Consider the following 19,672-nt stretch of genomic DNA (forward strand, 5'->3'; position numbering starts at 1 on the left):
GTTGCCACAAAGAAGAGGGAGTCAAACTATTCTCCAAGGTACCTGAGTGTAGAACAAAGCAATGGGTGGAAACTAATGAAGGAGAGAAGCAACTTAGAACTGAGGAGAAATTTCCTGACAGTTAGAACAATTAATCAGTGGAACAACTTGCCTCCGGAAGTTGTGAAAGCAGTCTTTAAGAAGATGTTGGACAGTCATTTGTCTGAAATGGTGTAGGGTTTCCTGCCTAGGCAGAGGGTTGGACTAGAAGACCTCCAAGGTCCCTTCCAACTCTGTTATTCTATTCTATTCTACAGTATTGTAGATGAGCTTCTGAGCAATTCCAGGGAAAGGGATCTTAGATTACAAGATTTGGAAAGAATCAACTACAAGATTTGGAAAGATTCAGAGATCTGCTTGCAGATTCATTGGGCTTAAATAATAGGAGATGAATTTGTCCCACCCTTCAATTAGGAATGGCTGAATCATTTCCCACGGAGTGTTAGCTTTGCCTCATTTTTGTATGTCTGCTTTAACGTCTTAAAAGCCTGTCTGAAGATCTACTGTGGCTCCGGTTTCAACACAAATTTGTCTACATTGTCCAATCTATACATTTTTGTTTGGGCTGCCCCCCCCCCCAATGTATGAATGTCAGTGTGTTTGGTTTTTTGTTTTTTGTTTTAATCAGAGAACTACACTGCAAAATTCAGAGAAGTGCAGATATCCCAATGCAAATCAGAGAAGTTTGCAGAAAAACCCCCGCAAGTCCGGAGTTTCTTTGGCCAAATCCTCGCTTTGATGTGGGCTGCATTTGTACATGCCTTCCAAAATGACCCCTGATGTCTCCGTGCTTAAGTGCATTTCATGTGGAAGAAAATCCTGCCCTTATTGTATTGCTAAAATCCTAGCCTAAAGCGCCCTGTCAAAGTACAATATCGCTCTGTCTTCTTCCTGTCCTAGAATCATATTTGGTGGAGTCAGGTATCTGCCATCCTGGAATGCTAGATTAATCCCTTCACTTCAACACGACCAAGAATTCCCTTTGACAAGCTGCCTCTTTTCTACTTTTTTCTTTCCCCTTTTGGCTCGCTTCCATTTAACTTGTCCATCAAGTTATAATGTCTTGTTGTAAGGTAAGAAGAGTGTACCTGGCCTTTTTCTCCTGTTTAATTTATGGCAGAAGAGATGTTGTAGTCTGTTTCTTTGAAGGATTGGTCACAGTTCAAAAAGAGAATATGATAAATATTCTTCCTTTATTCTCAGATAATGAGGTGGATAATTCCGAGTCCTGACCTTGCTAAGATCTAAGTCATCCATTATGTAAAAAATAAAATAAAGAACCCAGAACAGAAGGGATTGTCTGTCTTGAAATGCTTTACATTTTCAAAGTGGTAATAAAAGATTTTTTTAAAAAAAAAAGATTATTGGGAGGCTCTCTAGTCTTCTTTTCTTGAAGACAGAAATTCCAGTGGATAGTAAATTTCTCAACATATCTAGTCCTCCTTGGAAATGTCACATGGCAGATGAAACTTTTAAGAGTTGAATTAGTAGACGCTTAAGATAACCAAGGCCAAATCTATAAAGTTGAATTCTGATGCACTTACTTCCTACAGTATTCTTCTAATACTAGAGATTTGGAAAACTGAACTGAAAATCCCCTTATCTGAGAATGAGTCTCGGCCAATTAAGTGTAATCATTTTTCTCTGGTCTCAAAACTGTTAGAAATCCACTAAAAAAACCTTCAAAACTAAATCAAGCATGAAGAAAGCAGAGGAAATTGATGCTTCGTGGGATGGAATCGAATTCTTATCATATCTTGCAAGCTGCACCCCGATGGGCTTATAGTAATATATCTCCTCACAACGGAACAGATTATAGCAGCATTTGGTAAACAAAGTCACATAATTGTCAGAAGCAACCAGATCAACTTATATATTGCAGTTTAATTTGTATTGTGGAGGCCTAGCCGTATATATCATTAATTCGATACTTAGCTAGCCGTTTAAGGAAGTATTAACGGTTTTACAAGCTCTCTAAAGGCTGATTATTTTGTAGTTAGGACACCGTGTCTCTTAGAGATACACAATTTGCCCATTAGGTTACTAGCCATAGGGCTCCAGCTTCTCGTTGACACTGGACACAATACTGATGATTTGCAAATCATAATCAATAAATCCTGGTTTTTACACTCACTCTCTGAAAGGAGCCCGAATTCCTCCTCAGAATGGGCTGCAGATGTAACATTAGCCTCTTTCCCCATATTTGGGACACAGTTGGCACCTCTGGATTGCCTGGCCAAAGCCAGGAATCCAAATTGGTGGCAGTGCATTGCATCAGTAGGGATCTAATTAGATCACTATAACAATATCAATTAACAGTGGTTGAAGCCACCAGGAGAGCAAGACCCTGACTCGGTGAAAGAGGAGGAGGAGGAGGAGAAAGAAGGAGAAGGAGAAGGAGAAGAGTGCCCTCCAGTTCAGGGCTCATGTCTAACTCAATTGAAACCTCCAGTTTTAATTCAAGAAGAATTCAAGAATATCCATTCTATATTGCATTGCAGATACAAGTTGCTTGTGACTTTAGCTTGACCCTGACGCTCCTTATCCGGGGCCAACTCAAATTAAAGGCCTCCACACTCCGTCCTATTTTATAGGGAGCTGTTTGTAAGCTGGGGGAGGCTCCTCTTGTGGCTGCGAAGCTTTTGCTGCATCACCACAGGCATCTGGTTTGGGAACCTCTCATGCCTTCCACCAAAGCTGTAGCAGAGGAAATTTCCACCACAGTCAGAGCTGGTGCAGCTTAAAGAGGACTCCATGCAGTCCTGGTAGGATATCAACCAATCCCTTAATCTTCCGTTTTTTATATGTGGACAGACCGACCACAGAAGCGTCAGGGGAAAAAACCCAAATCCCTCTTTCAAAAGCTTTTCACTTTCCTGGAGAACTTTAGCAATTTCTTCTCCTGGGAGAGCTACTCCTGAAAAGGGACAAGCGATGCCAAATTAAGCCATAATCTCTTTCTTAAAAGCTGACTCTTGCTTGTCAGGTGCAGCACCCTGGATGGCGTTTTCCCCCCTATCTGAAGTTTACTTTTTAATCACAAGCTTTTCCCAAGGGGAAAACAACGCAAAACCACAGACCTGCCACAGAACAAAGAAGAAGGCTGGTGTTGAAAGGACGTTTGTCATCCAAGGCTGAAGCAAGGGTGGGTTTGCTTCTTTTAGCCCTTTGACTTATCCGTCATTTAGCCTTTTCTGTCAATAGGCAGACTTTCATTATACAATCCATTCTTCATTAGGGATTTTTACCTGACAGAATGACTTTTTGGTTATTGCAAGAAAGAGAGAGGGAGAAGGAAGGAAGAAAAAGAAAGAAAGGAGAAGAAAGAAAGAAAGAAAGAAAGAAAGAAAGAAAGAAAGAAAGAAAGAAAGAAAGAAAGAAAGAAAAAAGTGGACCTGTTCAAGCACCTTGACTAGGAAAATCATTGTTCAATACCCCTTCTCTTCTATCCCATCCCATCCCATCCCATGCATGTGAGATGCAATTTATTGAAATAAATCCTCTGGAAACCACTAGGTTTAACAACAGTTCCTTGTTTTATCTTGCTGAAGTAGCTTCTTTTGGAACCTGATGTTATGTATTTCTTCTTCCTTCCTATCATCCACAACACTGATAGGAAAAAAAAAGACAAAGCATGTTAAGAAGGTCTGGGAAACTAAAGCTCCCTCTTGTTGCACAAATGCCTCTGAACACCCAGCCTGATCTGATGATGCCCTCCGGATATTTTGGTTCCTCTTCAAACTGTCATCCAAAATTCTGCAGGAGTTCAATTTGGAGAAGGTTGATGCAGTAGAATCAATAATGCACGTGAAGACGTACACAGATGTTAAACAGATTAACAGAGTTGGAAGGGACCTTGCAGGTCATCTAGTCCAACTCCCTGCCCAAGCAGGAGGCCCTACAACACAGCCATTGTGCTGTTTCTTTTGGGTAAGCAACAGTTTGCAAGAAGCAGAGGGGAGAAAAAGAGCTGGAAGAAATAGTGGGAAAAATTAAAAACAGGAGAGAAGGAAAGTAAACCCAGGTCCATTTTACTTCCACCTCTCTATCACTTCTCTTGTTGCCAACATTCCTTTCTTCTCTCGTTTCTGGGCATGCTTTTGTGCATTTTTGTCCTGTAAACTTCTCACCTCTCTCTCCTTGAGGTTCGTGATTACTCCCTCCCAGCACAGTTTCTCTTTCTCTCAACTCATTTGCTCAGACTGAACCATTATGGCATTAATTTTGGAAATTTATCCTGGATAAAAATGGCTTGTTTTACCATTAGACGACTGCAGAAAAGCAAATTATCCACAAATACCAGCCAGGAAATGTTTTGATAAATTGAAATCAAGTGTGTGTAAAAATCAGCAGAGGCAATTTTGCTTACGTGGATAATTTTCCTCCTAAAGTTGTTGTATGTGTGTATGATATTTCAATGGGTATAGAATTGAGGGAGGATATCTGAAGGAGTTCCTTTCTCACTCTGTCCAAGGTCACAAAGAAGCCTCCAAGCACCCAAAGTCATCTTTGACACAATTGGCGAGACACATTTCTGCCATTTTGCTGTTTTTAATGTGTTTGTGTGTGCACAATTGACTCCTGGTGATTGCCTGGAGAAGAAGTCCCTGCAGCTTTTTTTGGCAGATTTTTCAGATGTGGTTTGCCCTTGCCTCTTTTCTAGGGCAGAGAGAAAGTGACTGGCCCAAGGTTATTACCTATCTGGTTTTGTGCCTAAGGCAGGACTAGAACTCACAATCACCTGGTTTCTAGTCTGATGCCTTAAGCACAATGTGGTTGTGTGATCATAGGCACAATCTCAACCCTGTTTTATCTACACCTCTCGGTATCCCAAAGGCAACTGGGCTTTCTTTGTTTTTCCTTGAAGGCGTTTTGCTTCTCCTCTAAGAAGCTTCTTCATTTCTGAAGGAAGAAAAACTAAATACTTCTGAACATTCAGAACTGAAGAAGCTTCTTGGAGGAGAAGCAAAATGTCTTCAAGGAAAAACAAAGCCCAGTTGCCTTTGGAAAACGCACCTTTGGGGCAAGCACAAACCGCGTGACTGAGAATCTCCATAGAGACATACCTCTGGACAACCCTTTTCTTCACAGGGACTGAAAGGAGCGGATAAAAAGTCCAAATATGGAGCTGTTTCGCTTCTGAATCCTTTCGAGGCAGGCTGTGAGCTTTCCGGAGGCAGCTGGCTGGCCTGCGTTTTCTGACTCCCAAACGCTGGAACAGTTTTTCCAGGGTTCATGAATCAAAAGTTTTATGTATCTTCTGACTCTGTATTGATCATTATTCACGAACCAAGAATGTTAGGTTGCCGTGTATATAATGCTATAAAAAGGCTGCACTATCCTAGCGACAAGGTTATGAAGTGAGCAGCGCAGAGACTTATTCATTGAGCACAATACTCAGTTACATTAAATGATTAATTGCTTGGGGGGGGGGAACCCACACAGTGTGATTTTTCTCTGAAAAGAAAGCAAATTCCCATCTCCTGGGGAAAGAAGGAGAAGGACGGCTGTGTGGGAAACACACAGAACACTTCCGCCATTGGCAATTAAGGGCCAAGATGGGCTACTCTGGGAAGACAAGGCTAATACCCCGGCTCTGTGATCTTAAATAATATATATATATCTATATATTTCCCCCTACCCACCTCCTGTTTACAGATGGGTATCTTTACTCTGGAACAGCCTCAGACTTCCTTGGCAAAGACACGGCGCTCACCCGATCTCTAGGCGCATCGCAAGACCAGCATTGCATTAGGACGGATGTGTCCGAGCACTACTGGCTAAACGGTAAGAGGGCTCGCAGGTGGCTGTGGCTCACGCTGCTTCAGAACCTCTTTCACTTGAGGGCGTCACGAACAGATCGGTAGACAGAGGACTCTTCGTGCGATACTCAAGGCGGTTTCTGCAGATATCTTGACAGATCCCAACCTTCACAGCCCTTTCAGTGCCACGTTAGGAGCACATACAGCTGCATGCTAAGACACATATGTCTAGAAGCACCAGTAGCACCTCAGATTTAGATTTATTTTAGGTTGTCTATTCATTCATTCAGAGGGAAGGAGCGAATTCTCTGTGTGGCCTCAATGACCCTCTAAAAAGGAAGCAAATGACCAGCTGTCTGCAAGGAGTACAAATCCTTCCCTTCCCCACCATCCAGTCAGAGCTGAAGAAGCTCCTTGGATGAGATGCAAAACGTCTTCAAAGAAAAAACTGAAGGTCTAATTGCCTCTTGGAAAAAGCACCTTTGAATAAGGTGAAAAAGAATAAGAATTCTTTGTTTGCCAAATGTGATTGGATTCGTCTTCAGTGCATAAGCTCTCAGTGTACACAAGGAATACATCCATCAAGAATCTAACTAAGTTTGCTCAGATTTTAATCACATGACGGTAGGTTATGCAACGCTCATAAGTCGTGGGGGGTGATCATAAGTCCCTTTTTTCACTAGTGTTGTAATTTCAAACGATGGTTAAACAAATGTTTGTAAGCCGCCTATTTTATGAGTACTAAATTCTAGAGAAAAATTCAGTTAGGAGGAAGAGGAAGTGAAGAAATATATCTCCTTAAAGCTGTTTTGCCAAGGCCTCGATGGGTTTAAAGCATGAGAAAATGCAATGAAGTGGCATTACCCTTGTTCCTATTATTATTATTTTTTTAATTTCTTTCAGGAGCAAAGTTTATTGGAATCTTTCCTATCCCAGACACCTATAACCCAGACGATGACAAAATCTATTTCTTTTTCCGAGAAGTTTCGCAAGAGAGCGGCACCTCCGACAGGGCCATTCTTTCCTATGTTGGCCGCGTCTGTCAGGTGAGCAATGTGGATTTTGTAAAAAATAAACCCATCGTGCTGTTTCTTCAATAAATAGAAATCGCCCCAGCGAGGGGATAATCTCCCCTTAAGTGGTGTCTGGCCCACACATCACAATATGGGTTAATAATCCAGTCTAGAGTCCCTCCAGCTCTTCGTGTGATGGGCCCAGTTGCATTTTGGGCACTAACGTATTTTCGTAGCTGATAATGAAATTAAATACCAGCCACTGAGCCACAGAGAGTCTCTTTTGATTCATTTCCACCCGTTGCTTCTTCGATTCAAGACGTGCTGTTGCCTTTTCAGATAACACTTTTGCCAATATACCTTGTTTTCCCCAAAATACGACAGGGTCTTATTTTCTTTTGACCCCCCTCCCCCAAATAACTGCTTGCCCTTATTTTCTGGGAGGTCTTATTATTTTTGAGGTGCAGGAGGCGGCGAGCGTGGTCTCCTCATGGCTGCTGCTGTGCTGTAGTGTTATCGGGGAGGGCTTATTTTTGGGGGAGGGCTTATTTTAGCGCATGTGCTCAAAAGCCCAGTTGGGCTTATCCTCCGGGGAGATCTTATTTTCGGGGAAACAGGGTATTTATCCTCCCTGACCAGTCTGAGGTTCCAGGTTTCTGCTTCCTTGCTTTTTCTTCCTCTCAGCTTTCTAGGTTTTCTACTGTTCCCTATTTCCGTATTAATGCGTATTTCACACACACAGAGACACACACACACACAAACCACATGCGCTCAAGCACAAATCCTAAATTGGCTTTACGTCATTTTTCATTCGGCATCTCACCAGGGGGAGAGTGTTATAAATTGAGAGGAAATGCTTTCAGTGCATTCACAATCAGGCTGAAATGCATAATTTGTCATGACAAATGGCATTTTTGATATTTTGCTTTAAAAAGAAAAGAAAGTAGCAGATATCAGCAGTTTATCTGCAGTAGCTGACATTTCTTGTTTTGCTTGGGAAACACTGGAAAGTTCCCACAAATATCAAGTGAAATGCAGTTGTTGTTTTTTTGCATATTATTTAAATATATTGTGGAGGAATAAGCTTACGAAGTTGAATATCAGTGGAGTTTTCTGTGCAAAAGGCTCAGATATATAAATGGCAAATATGCATACGTGCATTATATCATAAGGTACCATTGAATTGTGAATGTCTAAAATAATGAAATATTAGATTATTAGCTCATGACAGATTTTCATTTCATTATTCCGATGGCCCTTCTGCCCAGTGACTATGTAAATTTGAGATTAAAACAACAACAACCCAATAAATCTGCTTAAATATCCTCATTTTAAATTCTACCTTTTTCCACAAATGAAAGTAACTTCAATGGGAGCGGAGGTTCTTGTTTCCTTTTAATCTAACCCCAAGCTGTCCTTTCTGCCGGCCTTCTAATGATAATGACCTTGATAATAAAGTCACAAACAATGTGAGAACCCGTTGTTTTGTCTCGAATATTGCACTGATAAATTCTTACTTAGTTTCTAGGGGTTTTTTAAACTGAGATTTACACTGACTATCTTCGTCTTTTGTGACCTCCAGAAGTGCTGAGATTATTTCTGCCAGAATTCCCAGGAAGAATGCTCTCTAGATTTTAAGAGGGCCTTGATTTGTGAGGCCTCCTCTGATATCACCAGTTTCCATAAGGGCTTGGTGGCAGATTTCTGAGATAATGAGGGCTCCCTGGTGCTCTCTGAGCTTGGTGGTTTTCTTGCAGACATTTCATGACCCAAAGTAGGGAACCTCATCAGTGCTAGAATGGAGGAGGAGGAGGAGGAGGAGGAAGAGGAGGAGGAGGAGGAAGAAAAGAAGGAGGACTGTGGGGTCCCTGATGCTCTCTGAGCTTGGTGGTTTTCTTGCAGACATTTCATGACCCAAAGTAGGGGACCTCATCAGTGCTAGAATGGAGGAGGAGGAGGAAGAGGAGGAAGAGGAGGAGGAGGAGGAGGAAGAAAAGAAGGAGGACTGTGGGGTCCCTGATGCTCTCTGAGCTTGGTGGTTTTCTTGCAGACGTTTCATGACCCAAAGTAGGGGACCTCATCAGTGCTAGAATGGAGGAGGAAGAGGAGGAAGAGGAGGAGGAGGACTTTGGGGTCCCTGATGCTCTCTGAGCTTGGTGGTTTTCTTGCAGACGTTTCATGACCCAAAGTAGATGACATCATCAGTGTTAAATATGCAGAGTATTGATGATGTCATCTAGTTTGTGTCAACCCTGAGCCAATCCTCAATGGATTTCTGAGACAGCATTGGTTTTTGAAGGAGTCATAAATAAACAAATAATAAATGGTTCCTTCCCAAAGGCTGGGCTGCCAATTTGGAGGGAAAGGTCAGTTGAACCCAGTTGAACCGGGCGTCTTCAGAGAGGCAGAAAGAAAGGTAATTTTCATATGTCCAAAGAGTTGTCATTTAGAGGAGGGAATAGACTTATTCTGTGCTATCTCAGAGGCTTTATATCCAGGTTGATATTAAAAGGAAGTAGATTCGGGTTAGATAGTAGAAGGCTAGAAGGAAGTAGGAGTTGGAAGGAAATAGATACAGGCAGTGGTGGGATTCAAATAATTTAACAACCGCTTCTCTGCCCTAATGACCAGCTGGGCAGGTGGGGCTCGGTGGTCTTGTGACTGGGTGGGTGTGAACAAGTCAACATCGGTCAGGTCGATGGGTGCTTTGCCTTAGCTGGGACAATGTCATGAGGGTTAACCAGTTTCTGTAAGCAGGGCAATAAAGATGAGGCTAGAAACAACACCAGAATGTTTCCTTCCTGCCTTCCTTACGGGATTAGCCCTGGAAAGTGGAAGAAAAAGAAAATGAGAATCCAGATGATAAAGAGTTGTAGATCCAAAGTAGCAGGTGTTGGGTGAAGTGGTTGTGTGTCACCCTTCACTGAGGGTCTTCAGAGATGGATAGCCACCCCACCTGCTCCAAGCAGGATAGCAATTCCTCTGACTCTCAGGAGTGGGGGAACTATGGCCCTTCTAGGACCTGTGGACTTCAGCTCCCAGAATTCCAGAGTCAGCAGGGCAGCTCAGGGATTCTGGGAGTTGAAGTCCACAAGTCATAAAGAGGCCACAGTTCCACACCTCTAACTGAACTGTGGGATTGGATTAGGTGTCCTCTGAGGAAGCGATTCCCCACCCTTTTGTGCCACAGGGACCGGTTTCACGGAAGATCATTTTTCTACGGACCGGAGAGGGGAGGAGGAGACCCCTGCTCTGAGGAACTTCCCAATGCGCCAACAAGGACAGGTGATTTCCTCCTGTCCGTATCTCTTGAAGACATTTTTTAAATTCAATTCAAATTCAGTTTTTCCTCTTTCCTATGATATCTCCAAACCGTAACTATTTAAAATTTTGCAGTGCGCTTTTCCCCTAATTGTCACAAAGGTATTTTTTTCAAGATGCAACTGGACTTTCTGGTTTTTCTTTGAAGACGTTTCGCTTTTCCTCCAAGGAGCTTCTTCAGTTCTGAAAAAAAGCACCTTTGGGACAATCATGACCTGGATGACTGAGAATCTCCATAGACATTTCCCCCTAATCCTAATTTCCCTCTCAAGGATGCACAAACTGTTTGAAACTAAAACAGATTTTTTGAGCTCTGTCTCTTTCTCTCTTTCTCTTTCTCTCTGTTTCTTTCTCTCTCCCCCTCTCATTTTCATTTACCTCCCCATCCTCCAACAAAGCTTTAGTATTTTCATGTCATAGGATGATTTTTATTTTAAAAAAATAATATTCTCCAATGGATGCAAACGTGTATCCCTTGGTCCCTCTGGCTCTTACGCTGTTCATCAAACTGATAGATCCTTGCCTGATTGCGTTTATTTGGCAAGGGAATTGTGTATGATTAACTACTGTGACTCATGGAAGAGTTATGCCATTTACGCTGCAGCCCTTAAACTCATCTGGAGGGCAATCAGGGAAAACATTTGCTCTTTTGGCTGGATGAATTATATCCAGTAGTACGTAGCTGTCATACCTTTGCTCCATGTATACATTCTTATTTTCATGATCTAAGATGCTGTTTACCCGGATGAAATGTAGGCTTCGTTTCACAACACGCTTAATCTCTCCTTTCATTTATCCATGTCTGCCTTCATTGCTCACTCATCAAGGGAGCATCCATCACATTTGCTCTCACAAAGCTGCTCTTAAGCCAGGCTGGAGTCCTAAGGATTTCACAGACATGTCCATGCAATGTTCTTGGCAACGGTGGTTGCCACTGTCTTCTCCTGGGTGTGTTTTGACGGCCTGGGCTAACATTCAACTCTGGATTTAGGGAGGAGCTTCTGAATGTAAACAGGATCGCCTGAGTGCTCTTACCTGCTAAGGTCTCAAGAACCACCTGTGTCTTCTCTTGAAGGAAAGAGGAAGGAGGAGAAAATGGGTGTGGGTGACCTTCTCATGGAAAACATGGCAGACCTAACAGAAAAACAGAGAACTTCGTACTTGAAACGTCTTTGCAGGCTTAGAAGATGCCCAGACATTTGATTTTCCCCAGAATGCTTCATCTGATTGAGCATTTCCCATATTTCCTTGGTATTTGTGGTAGAGAAATTTTAGCAAGAGCTAAACAAATTGTGTCAAAGTTTGTTGCAAAAATCAAATCCAGAAAGCACACATAGATAACTGATTCAGCGGGATTCATTAACTTCTTTATATGCATAATAACACATGAATAAATGTACAATACCCACAGCAGATTCTTCCAAGGTGGAAGAGAGGAAAGATTGTTTCAGTTCAGAGTTCAGAGGAGACAAAGTCCTGGCTAGTTTCGTTTCTCAGCACAGACTCAGAACTATAGGCACGCCTAGGCACCTAGCTGTTGCTGTTTCAGTTTCTCAACAGCCCTCATAGGCTGACTTAGTTGCTATGCCTATTCATTGGCTGACCTGTTGCTATGTCCTATTCCAGTTCATGAATATTCTGACAAATTTCTAAGAGATACGGATGCCCAGATAGAAGTGTCCAGCACATGAAATGTGTTGTCTCCATTTGGACACAACCATAAAGAGAAAAAAGGCTTCTATTCTCACTATTTTTACAGGGTGGCAGAAAACACCAAAGCAAACCACCAACACTGCCAACAACAAAACAACTCTGCTTGACTAGATTGATCAAAATGAGTATTATGCAGAATCCTGAGTGGATTTGGTAAGCCCACATTGAAAGAATACAAAAAGAGGCTTTACACTTTTTGAATCATAAACAGAAAAAGCAAAGAAAGGTGTCAAAATAAAATCTAAGAGCACATCTGCAGCTTGCAGCAGGCTAAATCTCGCTATGAATAAAGATGACTTGTATCCCCCCCCCCCCCCCACAAAAAAGGCAGCCTAAACCAGAACGTTTGGGCATCACTTAAGGTGGAGGACATGGGGCAAAATGCAAATGAACTGCACTTTAAAAGGAGTAATTACGCTGAGCGGCTGCGTAAGTCTGCCCTGATTACAAGCTGAGTTTGGGGAAGTTTCTTATTAATCGGCGGTCCCTGTGGCCAGACATGGGAGGAGCATCAATCACAGCCAGGTCCTGGCAGAAAAAGCAGGATGCAAGTGGAAATCAAAAAGAAAAAGAAAGGAAATCGCCACAGAAATATCCCTCAACTTTGCTCTGCATAGCTAACTTGATCGGAGATACCAATAAAAATAAATAAAAGGGATAGGTTACAGTATATGAAATATACTGAGTGGATTTGGTAAGCCCACATTTAAAGAATACAAAAAGAGGCTTTAATTTTATCAACCCCATAAAACGGATGACTTTAAACGCACCATTGCTTTTATAGGTCCTCGGCAACATTTTTGGCTTTGATGAATTAATCATTGTTTGTAATGTTTCCAATCAAGAAACATTAGAAATTCCTGTCCAAAGATGATCAGAGGTGAACTGAGTTTTGTTCAGAGGATCCCCGTTTACCATGGTTGCTCTTGTAAATTGTTAGTGCACTCTTGGTTTCCAATAAAGGAGAATATTTGTAGCTCAGGGTTGTACTGGGGGGTTCACAATTAATACCAAAGGACAAGACTGAGAGACGGCTCCCAAGTTTGGGAAATGAGTTACGTAAATCTCTTTGGCTAGGAACAATCTCCTTAGCTGGATGATCTATTTGACATTGTCATTATTGTTGGTTTCTGCTCCAGTCAAGATTAATGTTTCTGTGGGATCCATCTTGGCGCAGATCCCTTTGCCACCCTGTAGATCATGGTCAACGGGGGGCTGAATTTGAATCCTTTTACAATTTAAACACTCATTATAGCCAAGAAATCACAGGTCACGTGATCTTTGATTTCTTTGATATAATATAGGGGGAGGGTTTAAATTCTAGAAGAATTCAGTTTCAACCCATCATTGACCCTGGGTTTTGTGCCAGTTGACCCAATGACTTCACCTGGTTCTGGATTGAAATAAGTGAACATTTCCTACGTATGCCACCTTTCACTTGTGCAGGGGGAAAAGAGTAACAAAAGGTCAATGAAAAAGAATAAAATAATAACAAGTAATACTGTTGATGGGGTATAAAGAGCTGAAGGTGTTTTGCTATCATATCGTCTTGTAGCAGGAAAATGGCAAAGCATGGAATGATCACGAGCAACAGCTTATCTTTGAATATCTCCTTTCTTTGTGCACAAGGATATTTGTTATTCAGACTTTCCCAAAGGGGAAAATAATAGTTTGTTTTTTTGAAAAAAGCACACAATGCAGTGCTTTCAATATAGCCTAAGAAATGTTGGATTCCAGACTTGAGCTGCGCTTTTTACAGGAATCTGTTCCTAGATGTCACTGAGGTTTTTCGTGAATATAAAGCATATGAAACATTAAATAAAACTATAAAAAATACCCTTGAAACATATTTTCTGTAGGAAGTTAGCAAGATTTCCTGCATCTGTTTTCTCCTAATTTATAACACAAGCAAAGAGATTGTTGTAGTTGATACTTGGTGGTCCACAATGTAATTACACGTATTTCTAGAATAATACTTCTGAGAGCTCTCTTATTGAAAGAGATTCCAGAATGATAACCATTTTACTCGCTGCAGCAAAACCTGGAGTCTGGTTAATCAAACTGTATTTAATCTGAAAAAGGTTCTGCAGGAGGCTTTGTTGTGTGTCCCTGGGAGAGCACACACTCAGAGATAGAATTGCCCTGGGTTGCTTCTTATTCCCTTCTTGGTTTGAGAAAAGAAGTCTCCAGTTTTCTGTGTGATTATCCGTTGACTGTAAACAATCTCTCTCAAGGTAAATGATCTACCTCCCGTTTGACAATCGTTATGTAGGTTTCTAAGATCCAAGTGCAAAGATAAGCAGAGATTTTATAGCTATTTCCTTGTGCTGCCAAGCAAGGCACTTCAAGGCGAAGTATTCTCTTACAGGGTAAGAGTTTAATAAGCGGTGGGTGCTAATAAAATGGTTATTTGTAGTGAAAAGAAGGTTCCAGAAATGCAGCAAAAGCAGATGGAAAAGACTTTGAGGCCTAAAAGGCTAACAAATCCATTGTAGTCATCATTGATCCAGTTTCAGAAGGAGAGTAAACAGAGAGCTGAGCTCCTGAGCTCCCCTGTCTCGGCTAAAGGAACGACTTCTTACATTTTATGAAAGGGACACAAAGGAAGTTTTATCACTTCATCAGCCAAATGATATCCCTGCATTCCAAGTGGGCTCAGTCAGGACTTTTGGATTTCGCTCAACCGCCCGCGGCACCAATGCAGTTTTAAAAAGGGGAGGAAGCCATTGAAAAAGTGAACGTGGGAATCGAATAGCCCAGTTGGCGCTTCATTACTAGTGGGCTGTTCTTTAGAATGGGTGAAGAGATAAGAGCTGCTGGGCCACCAAGAATAGCTGTGCCCAGATTTATATGGATTATTGCAACACCAGTGGAGAACTTTCCAGATGTTCCCAAGGCTCACCTGCATGTCAACATAACCAGAGGTTCCAGAGTAGTCCAATAGCATCTAAGAATCCACAGCTCCTGAACTGGGCATGTTTATTTGTAAGCCCTCATGGACATGGGCCTTTCAATAGCCACTCCAAAACCTTTGGGGGTATTTAAAAATCATATTGCTGAATTTTGAGGCCAAATTGCCAAGAAATAAAGTTGTGGTCTTTTGTTGATTTTTGGAACTGGAAAATGGCTAACATGTAGAAGGTGGTGGCAGAATAGTTGAGGACATAAGACAAGAAATGATGACTTTAAATCCCAAGGAAGATTTTGGTTGGACATCAGGAAGAGCTGGTCAACCATGGAACAGACTGCAATGTTTTTCAACTTTAGCAACTTTAAGATGCATGGACTTCAACTCCCAGAATTCCCCAGACAGCATAGCTAAAATCCACAAATCTAAAAATTGGGAGTTGAAATCCACAGATCTAAAAATTACAGAGGATGAAAAACTCTGCTGTGGAAGCTGGATACTCTCCTTTACTGTAAACCAGAGGTGTCCAAACTTGGGAACTTTAAGATTTGTGGACTTCAACTCCCAGAATTCCCCAGCCAGGGAGTTTAATTCCACAAGTTTTAAAGTTCCCAAGTTTGGACACCCCTGCTGTAAACTTTAGATGGGCTGGATAACCATTTCCAAATTTGCTCCTCTCTTTACACAACTTAAGTCTTCCTATTAACCAGCAACTTTAAAAAAACCCAATTAAAATTACTATTATCATTTATTAGAATGACATTGGAGGTCAACGCAGTCTGATCAACAAGTGGACAACATTCCTGAAAGCGCGGCTGGTTTGCTCCATCCCAGGTCCAGAAGGAGCTGACACACATTTTGATGAACTCCGTAAGTGAATTTCGGTCATGGCTGATTCCTTTCCTCCATCATGGAATTGTAGTAGAGTACACAGTTCAGTGATGCCAGCAGTGTAAATTTAGAAAAACCCGATTCCTTGGAAGAGAATTTGTATATTTACATGCTTTGGGGAAAAAAAAGAATGAAACATAGAGTTTATAGAATAATCTTCTTGAATAGAACTTACCTGAAAGCTTCTTCTACCCTCTTTCCCTGAAAATAAGACCTCCCTGGATAATAAGCCCAATGGGGCTTTTGAGCGCATGCCCTAAAGTAAGCCCTCCCCGAAAATATTGCAACACAGCAGCAGCCATGAGGTGACCACGCTCGCTGCCTCCTGCACCTCAAAAATAATAAGGCCTCCCCGAAAAGAAAGCCAAGCGCTTATTTTGTGGGGGGGAGGTCAAAAGAAAATAAGACCCTGTCCTATTTTGGGAACACACGATAATTGAGTAGTAGACTGCTTATCTGGACCAAAAAATGAATATAGAATTAACATTTCTTTATTAATAGGAAAGGTAGCAATAATTATTGTGATTTTTATTATTGTGGTAGCTCCCAAAATTAAGTTGCTTATAAAGAGTACAGATTTTTAAAACAGAATACCGATCGAGAATTCTTGAATTCCTTTATACGTTCTTGATCTTGACAAATGAAACATATCATTTGACTTGCATTGCAAAGTAATAATGAAAAATATACTTTAGATTGTTTCTTACGAATGTGTGTAGTGTTTTATTTCACTTATGAGTAGAAAACCAGATAAGACTTTTGGAGGGAAAAAAAAGAATATGAAGAAAAATGATATATAACTTCATTTTAGAAACAGCTAGCCAGTTTGAGACAGATCTGTGGCTAAGTCAGTGAATCCAGTTTCATGGGTTAATCAGGTAGAGGGAAAAAAGAAAAAAAAGAGGTTGTGATATGTTACATCATTATGTTTAATTGCTAAATTGCATCTTTTTCAGTCCTGAAAAAAAAAGGATTTTAAGATTAAAGTAACGATGAATCACGAAATATCATTTCAGAGCACAACAATTAAAATGCTAAAGTTTAGATTAACTCTTTGAAATTTTATACTTTGATCTATAGTATCTTTAAACATAAAAAAGTAGCACTTTTAGAGTTTGTGCAGACACTTATTTTACCATGTGCAAAGCAGTGATAATTATCCATTTCTGGGGTAGTTACCATTGAGGTGATCTAGTAAATTTAAACAGAGACGTAGTTCACTATGTGAATTAAAAAATATCATATAAACTAAAATATGGATGTTGTGTGCGTGTGCCTGCCTGCTTTTTGTTGTTGTTGTTGAAATATTGACATCACACGGCATGATATGAAATGAAATGCGTATAATCTGAACTCTAAAATAACGTTGTCCATTGCAGAAGACACATTCCTGCTTTCTACAAGGGACGAAAGGAACCCCATGGTGTACGGCGTTTTCACCACCACCAGGTATGTTTCATCCAACTCTACATAGGAAATTTTTTTAAGACTTCAGAGTTTCCTTGATGGATTATGCTAGATATTAGGCTGTTGATTGAATCACAATAAACTTTTTTTTTACCTTTTGCAAGAGCTCTAGAAGGAGGGGTGGGGCAGGAAACTGGTGATTTGAAGGAGAATATTTGTAGTTCAGGGTTGATACGAGAGGTCCTTGGTGCTCTCTGAGCTGGGTGGTTTTCTTGCAGATGTTTCATGACCCAACTAGGTTACATCATCAGTCTAGTATGCAATGGATTTGCAGCGGGGAGGATGATTTTTTAGCAAATAAAAAAAAAGTGACATGTATCGTATGCCACAGGGGTGGATTCTGGCTGGCATTACTGCCAGTTCACCTGTGTGCGTGCTTGATGCGCAGTTCAATGGAAATTGTTCTGTGCATGGACAGAACTTAAAAACAAGATGGCAGCAGTGATGGTGGCGACTGGGGAACCGGTTCGGAGGCATGTCCAGCCTGGGTTGCTGCCAGTTCTGTGACCCAGGCTGGCATACCACTACCGGTTCGGCTGAACTGGGCCAAACCGGGCCAAACCGATAGGAACCCACCTCTGCTATGCCGGTTGTGTTTAAAGTGAGGCGGGCTTTCAGGCCTCTGTTGAAGCTGATTAATGACACGCCTGTGTCCTCCCCAGTTCTGTGTTCAAGGGCTCGGCGGTTTGCGTCTACAGCATGGCCGACATCCGAGCAGTCTTCAGCGGCTATTATTCCCACAAAGAAAGCGTGGACCACCGCTGGGTTCAGTACGATGGGCGAATTCCCTACCCTCGGCCTGGCACAGTAAGTATCTCTCCCCGAATTACACCTCCTTGCTATGAAAACTCTTCCCTTATGGGGTTCCCTTGAATGGATGCTAATTTCCATCCACAACGTTTTAAGATTCTGTTTTTATTCCTTCTTCAGCTGGACAACTGGGTTCTGTTCTGTTTTTTTTTTTTGTTTGTTTAAGTTTCTTCCCGTCTTTGAGGTTGCATTGATCAAGACTGCGTGTTTCCTGACTGTCTCTCTTTGCTTTTTGTCTGATTTCCTGGGGGAAGTAAGTGGAGCTCAACTCCTGGGGCAGCAGCATCTCATCCATGGAATATTCTACTTTGTCAAATGCTAAAGCACAAGCATGCCTGACTTACCTTTTGCAATTTCCTTCTGTTCTTACTGCTTCTTCACCATGCATTTTTTTTTTAAATAAAGCAACTAAAATGTGACCGCTTGGTGACATGCATTTCTGGCTGGCATTTTTAAAAGATGTAGTAATGAGCATGATTTATGGAAATGCAGGAATATATAAAAACCTTTATTCACCCACCTGGTAAATAACACTTTTGAGGCAGTCCTATCCATTCTTATCTCAGATATATGAAGATTCTCTTTCAGGAGAACATCCTATTTAATTGTTTCAAAATATATTTAATTAAAAGTTTTAAGAACAATAGTAAAAACTGTGACAAACTAAATTAGAACAGAAAAAAGTGAAAAAGAAAGAAGGGTAGCATTTGATTTTTATATATCAGACAATTTCCCATCTTTCCTATTAAAATGATTTACCTATTTTATATTAAAATGATTGAAATAGGAAACATGGGAAACCACCTGGTATGTAGAAATCAAATGCCACCCTTCTTTCTTGTTTCACCTTGTCATTTTTTTTCTGCTCTAATTTAGTTCGCTGTGGTTCATTGTTTGCTGATTTATAATTAATCTTTGTAGAAAAAGCAGGGAAATTAATGAAATAGGAGGATCTAGGGAAATAGTAGACGGGTGTTTAAAGTTTTGATTATGCTCGGAGTGCATGGAAGAAATGCGCTCTGAACCATATTCATTCGAGACTAATTGCAAATGAAGCACTTCCCTTATTTAGGACAAGTCTTAGCGTCTTTTAGGTGTGAAATGTCATCTTCTGTTTGGCGTGTTTTCTGCCTTCAGAGCACTGGGCCACTTAGGCTGTGAGAGACAGGCAGACTTTGAGCAAACTCTTTCTCCTGCTGCTCCTTTTTTCTGAACGTGGCCTGGATGGGTGGAAAAAGATGCTCCCTTCCTCAGGATCCCCAAAGCTCCTTGACTGCCCTCTGCTGTTAACTCCAGCGGGTCCCTTTGCTGTAGGAAGGACGAGGCAGGGGAATGGGCACCAGCTCCAAAAGCAGATTCAAAAGCTACATTTCACACTTCGTGGATCAGGAGATCAGGAGCAAAATCCGTTGTGGTGAAGCAGAGAAACAAGCACAGCCGTGGTTGTGTGTGTTGCACTTTGGCGTGAGCTTTTCCTAACCCTTGTACTTACTCGGGAAAGTTTCGGAAAGTTGCATCTTGGGTCGCTTGTGTTTTCCGGATTTTATCCGTGTTACTCTCTCTTCTGGGATACAAACGGTGCGGTGCAAAGTGAGAGAGTGGATTGAATCTGATTCCCATCCAGATGTGGGGAACAGCTGGGCAGCCCTTCTGATGTGCCCACTTCAGAACTATGGGGGGTGGGGGAGGGCAGTCCTAGGAGAATATTTTCGCCCGGTTCTCTGCCTCTACCAAGGAATTCCCTTGGC

General features: G+C 41.5%; 1 protein-coding gene across 5 annotated transcripts in view; it reads left to right on the plus strand.

The window, feature by feature from the left end:
• SEMA3D (semaphorin 3D) overlaps window positions 1-19,672 on the plus strand; it is a 119,115-nt gene that overhangs the window by 66,636 nt on the left and 32,807 nt on the right. For all 5 annotated transcript variants that reach the window (XM_081957239.1, XM_081957242.1, XM_081957240.1 and 2 more), the window contains exons 7-11: window positions 5,698-5,826; window positions 6,705-6,847; window positions 15,512-15,626; window positions 17,027-17,096; window positions 17,777-17,921. In XM_081957239.1, coding sequence (XP_081813365.1) covers window positions 5,698-5,826; window positions 6,705-6,847; window positions 15,512-15,626; window positions 17,027-17,096; window positions 17,777-17,921 — 602 coding nt within the window. The remainder of the gene's footprint in view (window positions 1-5,697; window positions 5,827-6,704; window positions 6,848-15,511; window positions 15,627-17,026; window positions 17,097-17,776; window positions 17,922-19,672) is intronic.

Source organism: Natrix helvetica (assembly GCF_964273705.1).
Source record: "Natrix helvetica genome assembly, chromosome: 6".
Classification (NCBI taxonomy): domain Eukaryota; kingdom Metazoa; phylum Chordata; class Lepidosauria; order Squamata; family Natricidae; genus Natrix; species Natrix helvetica.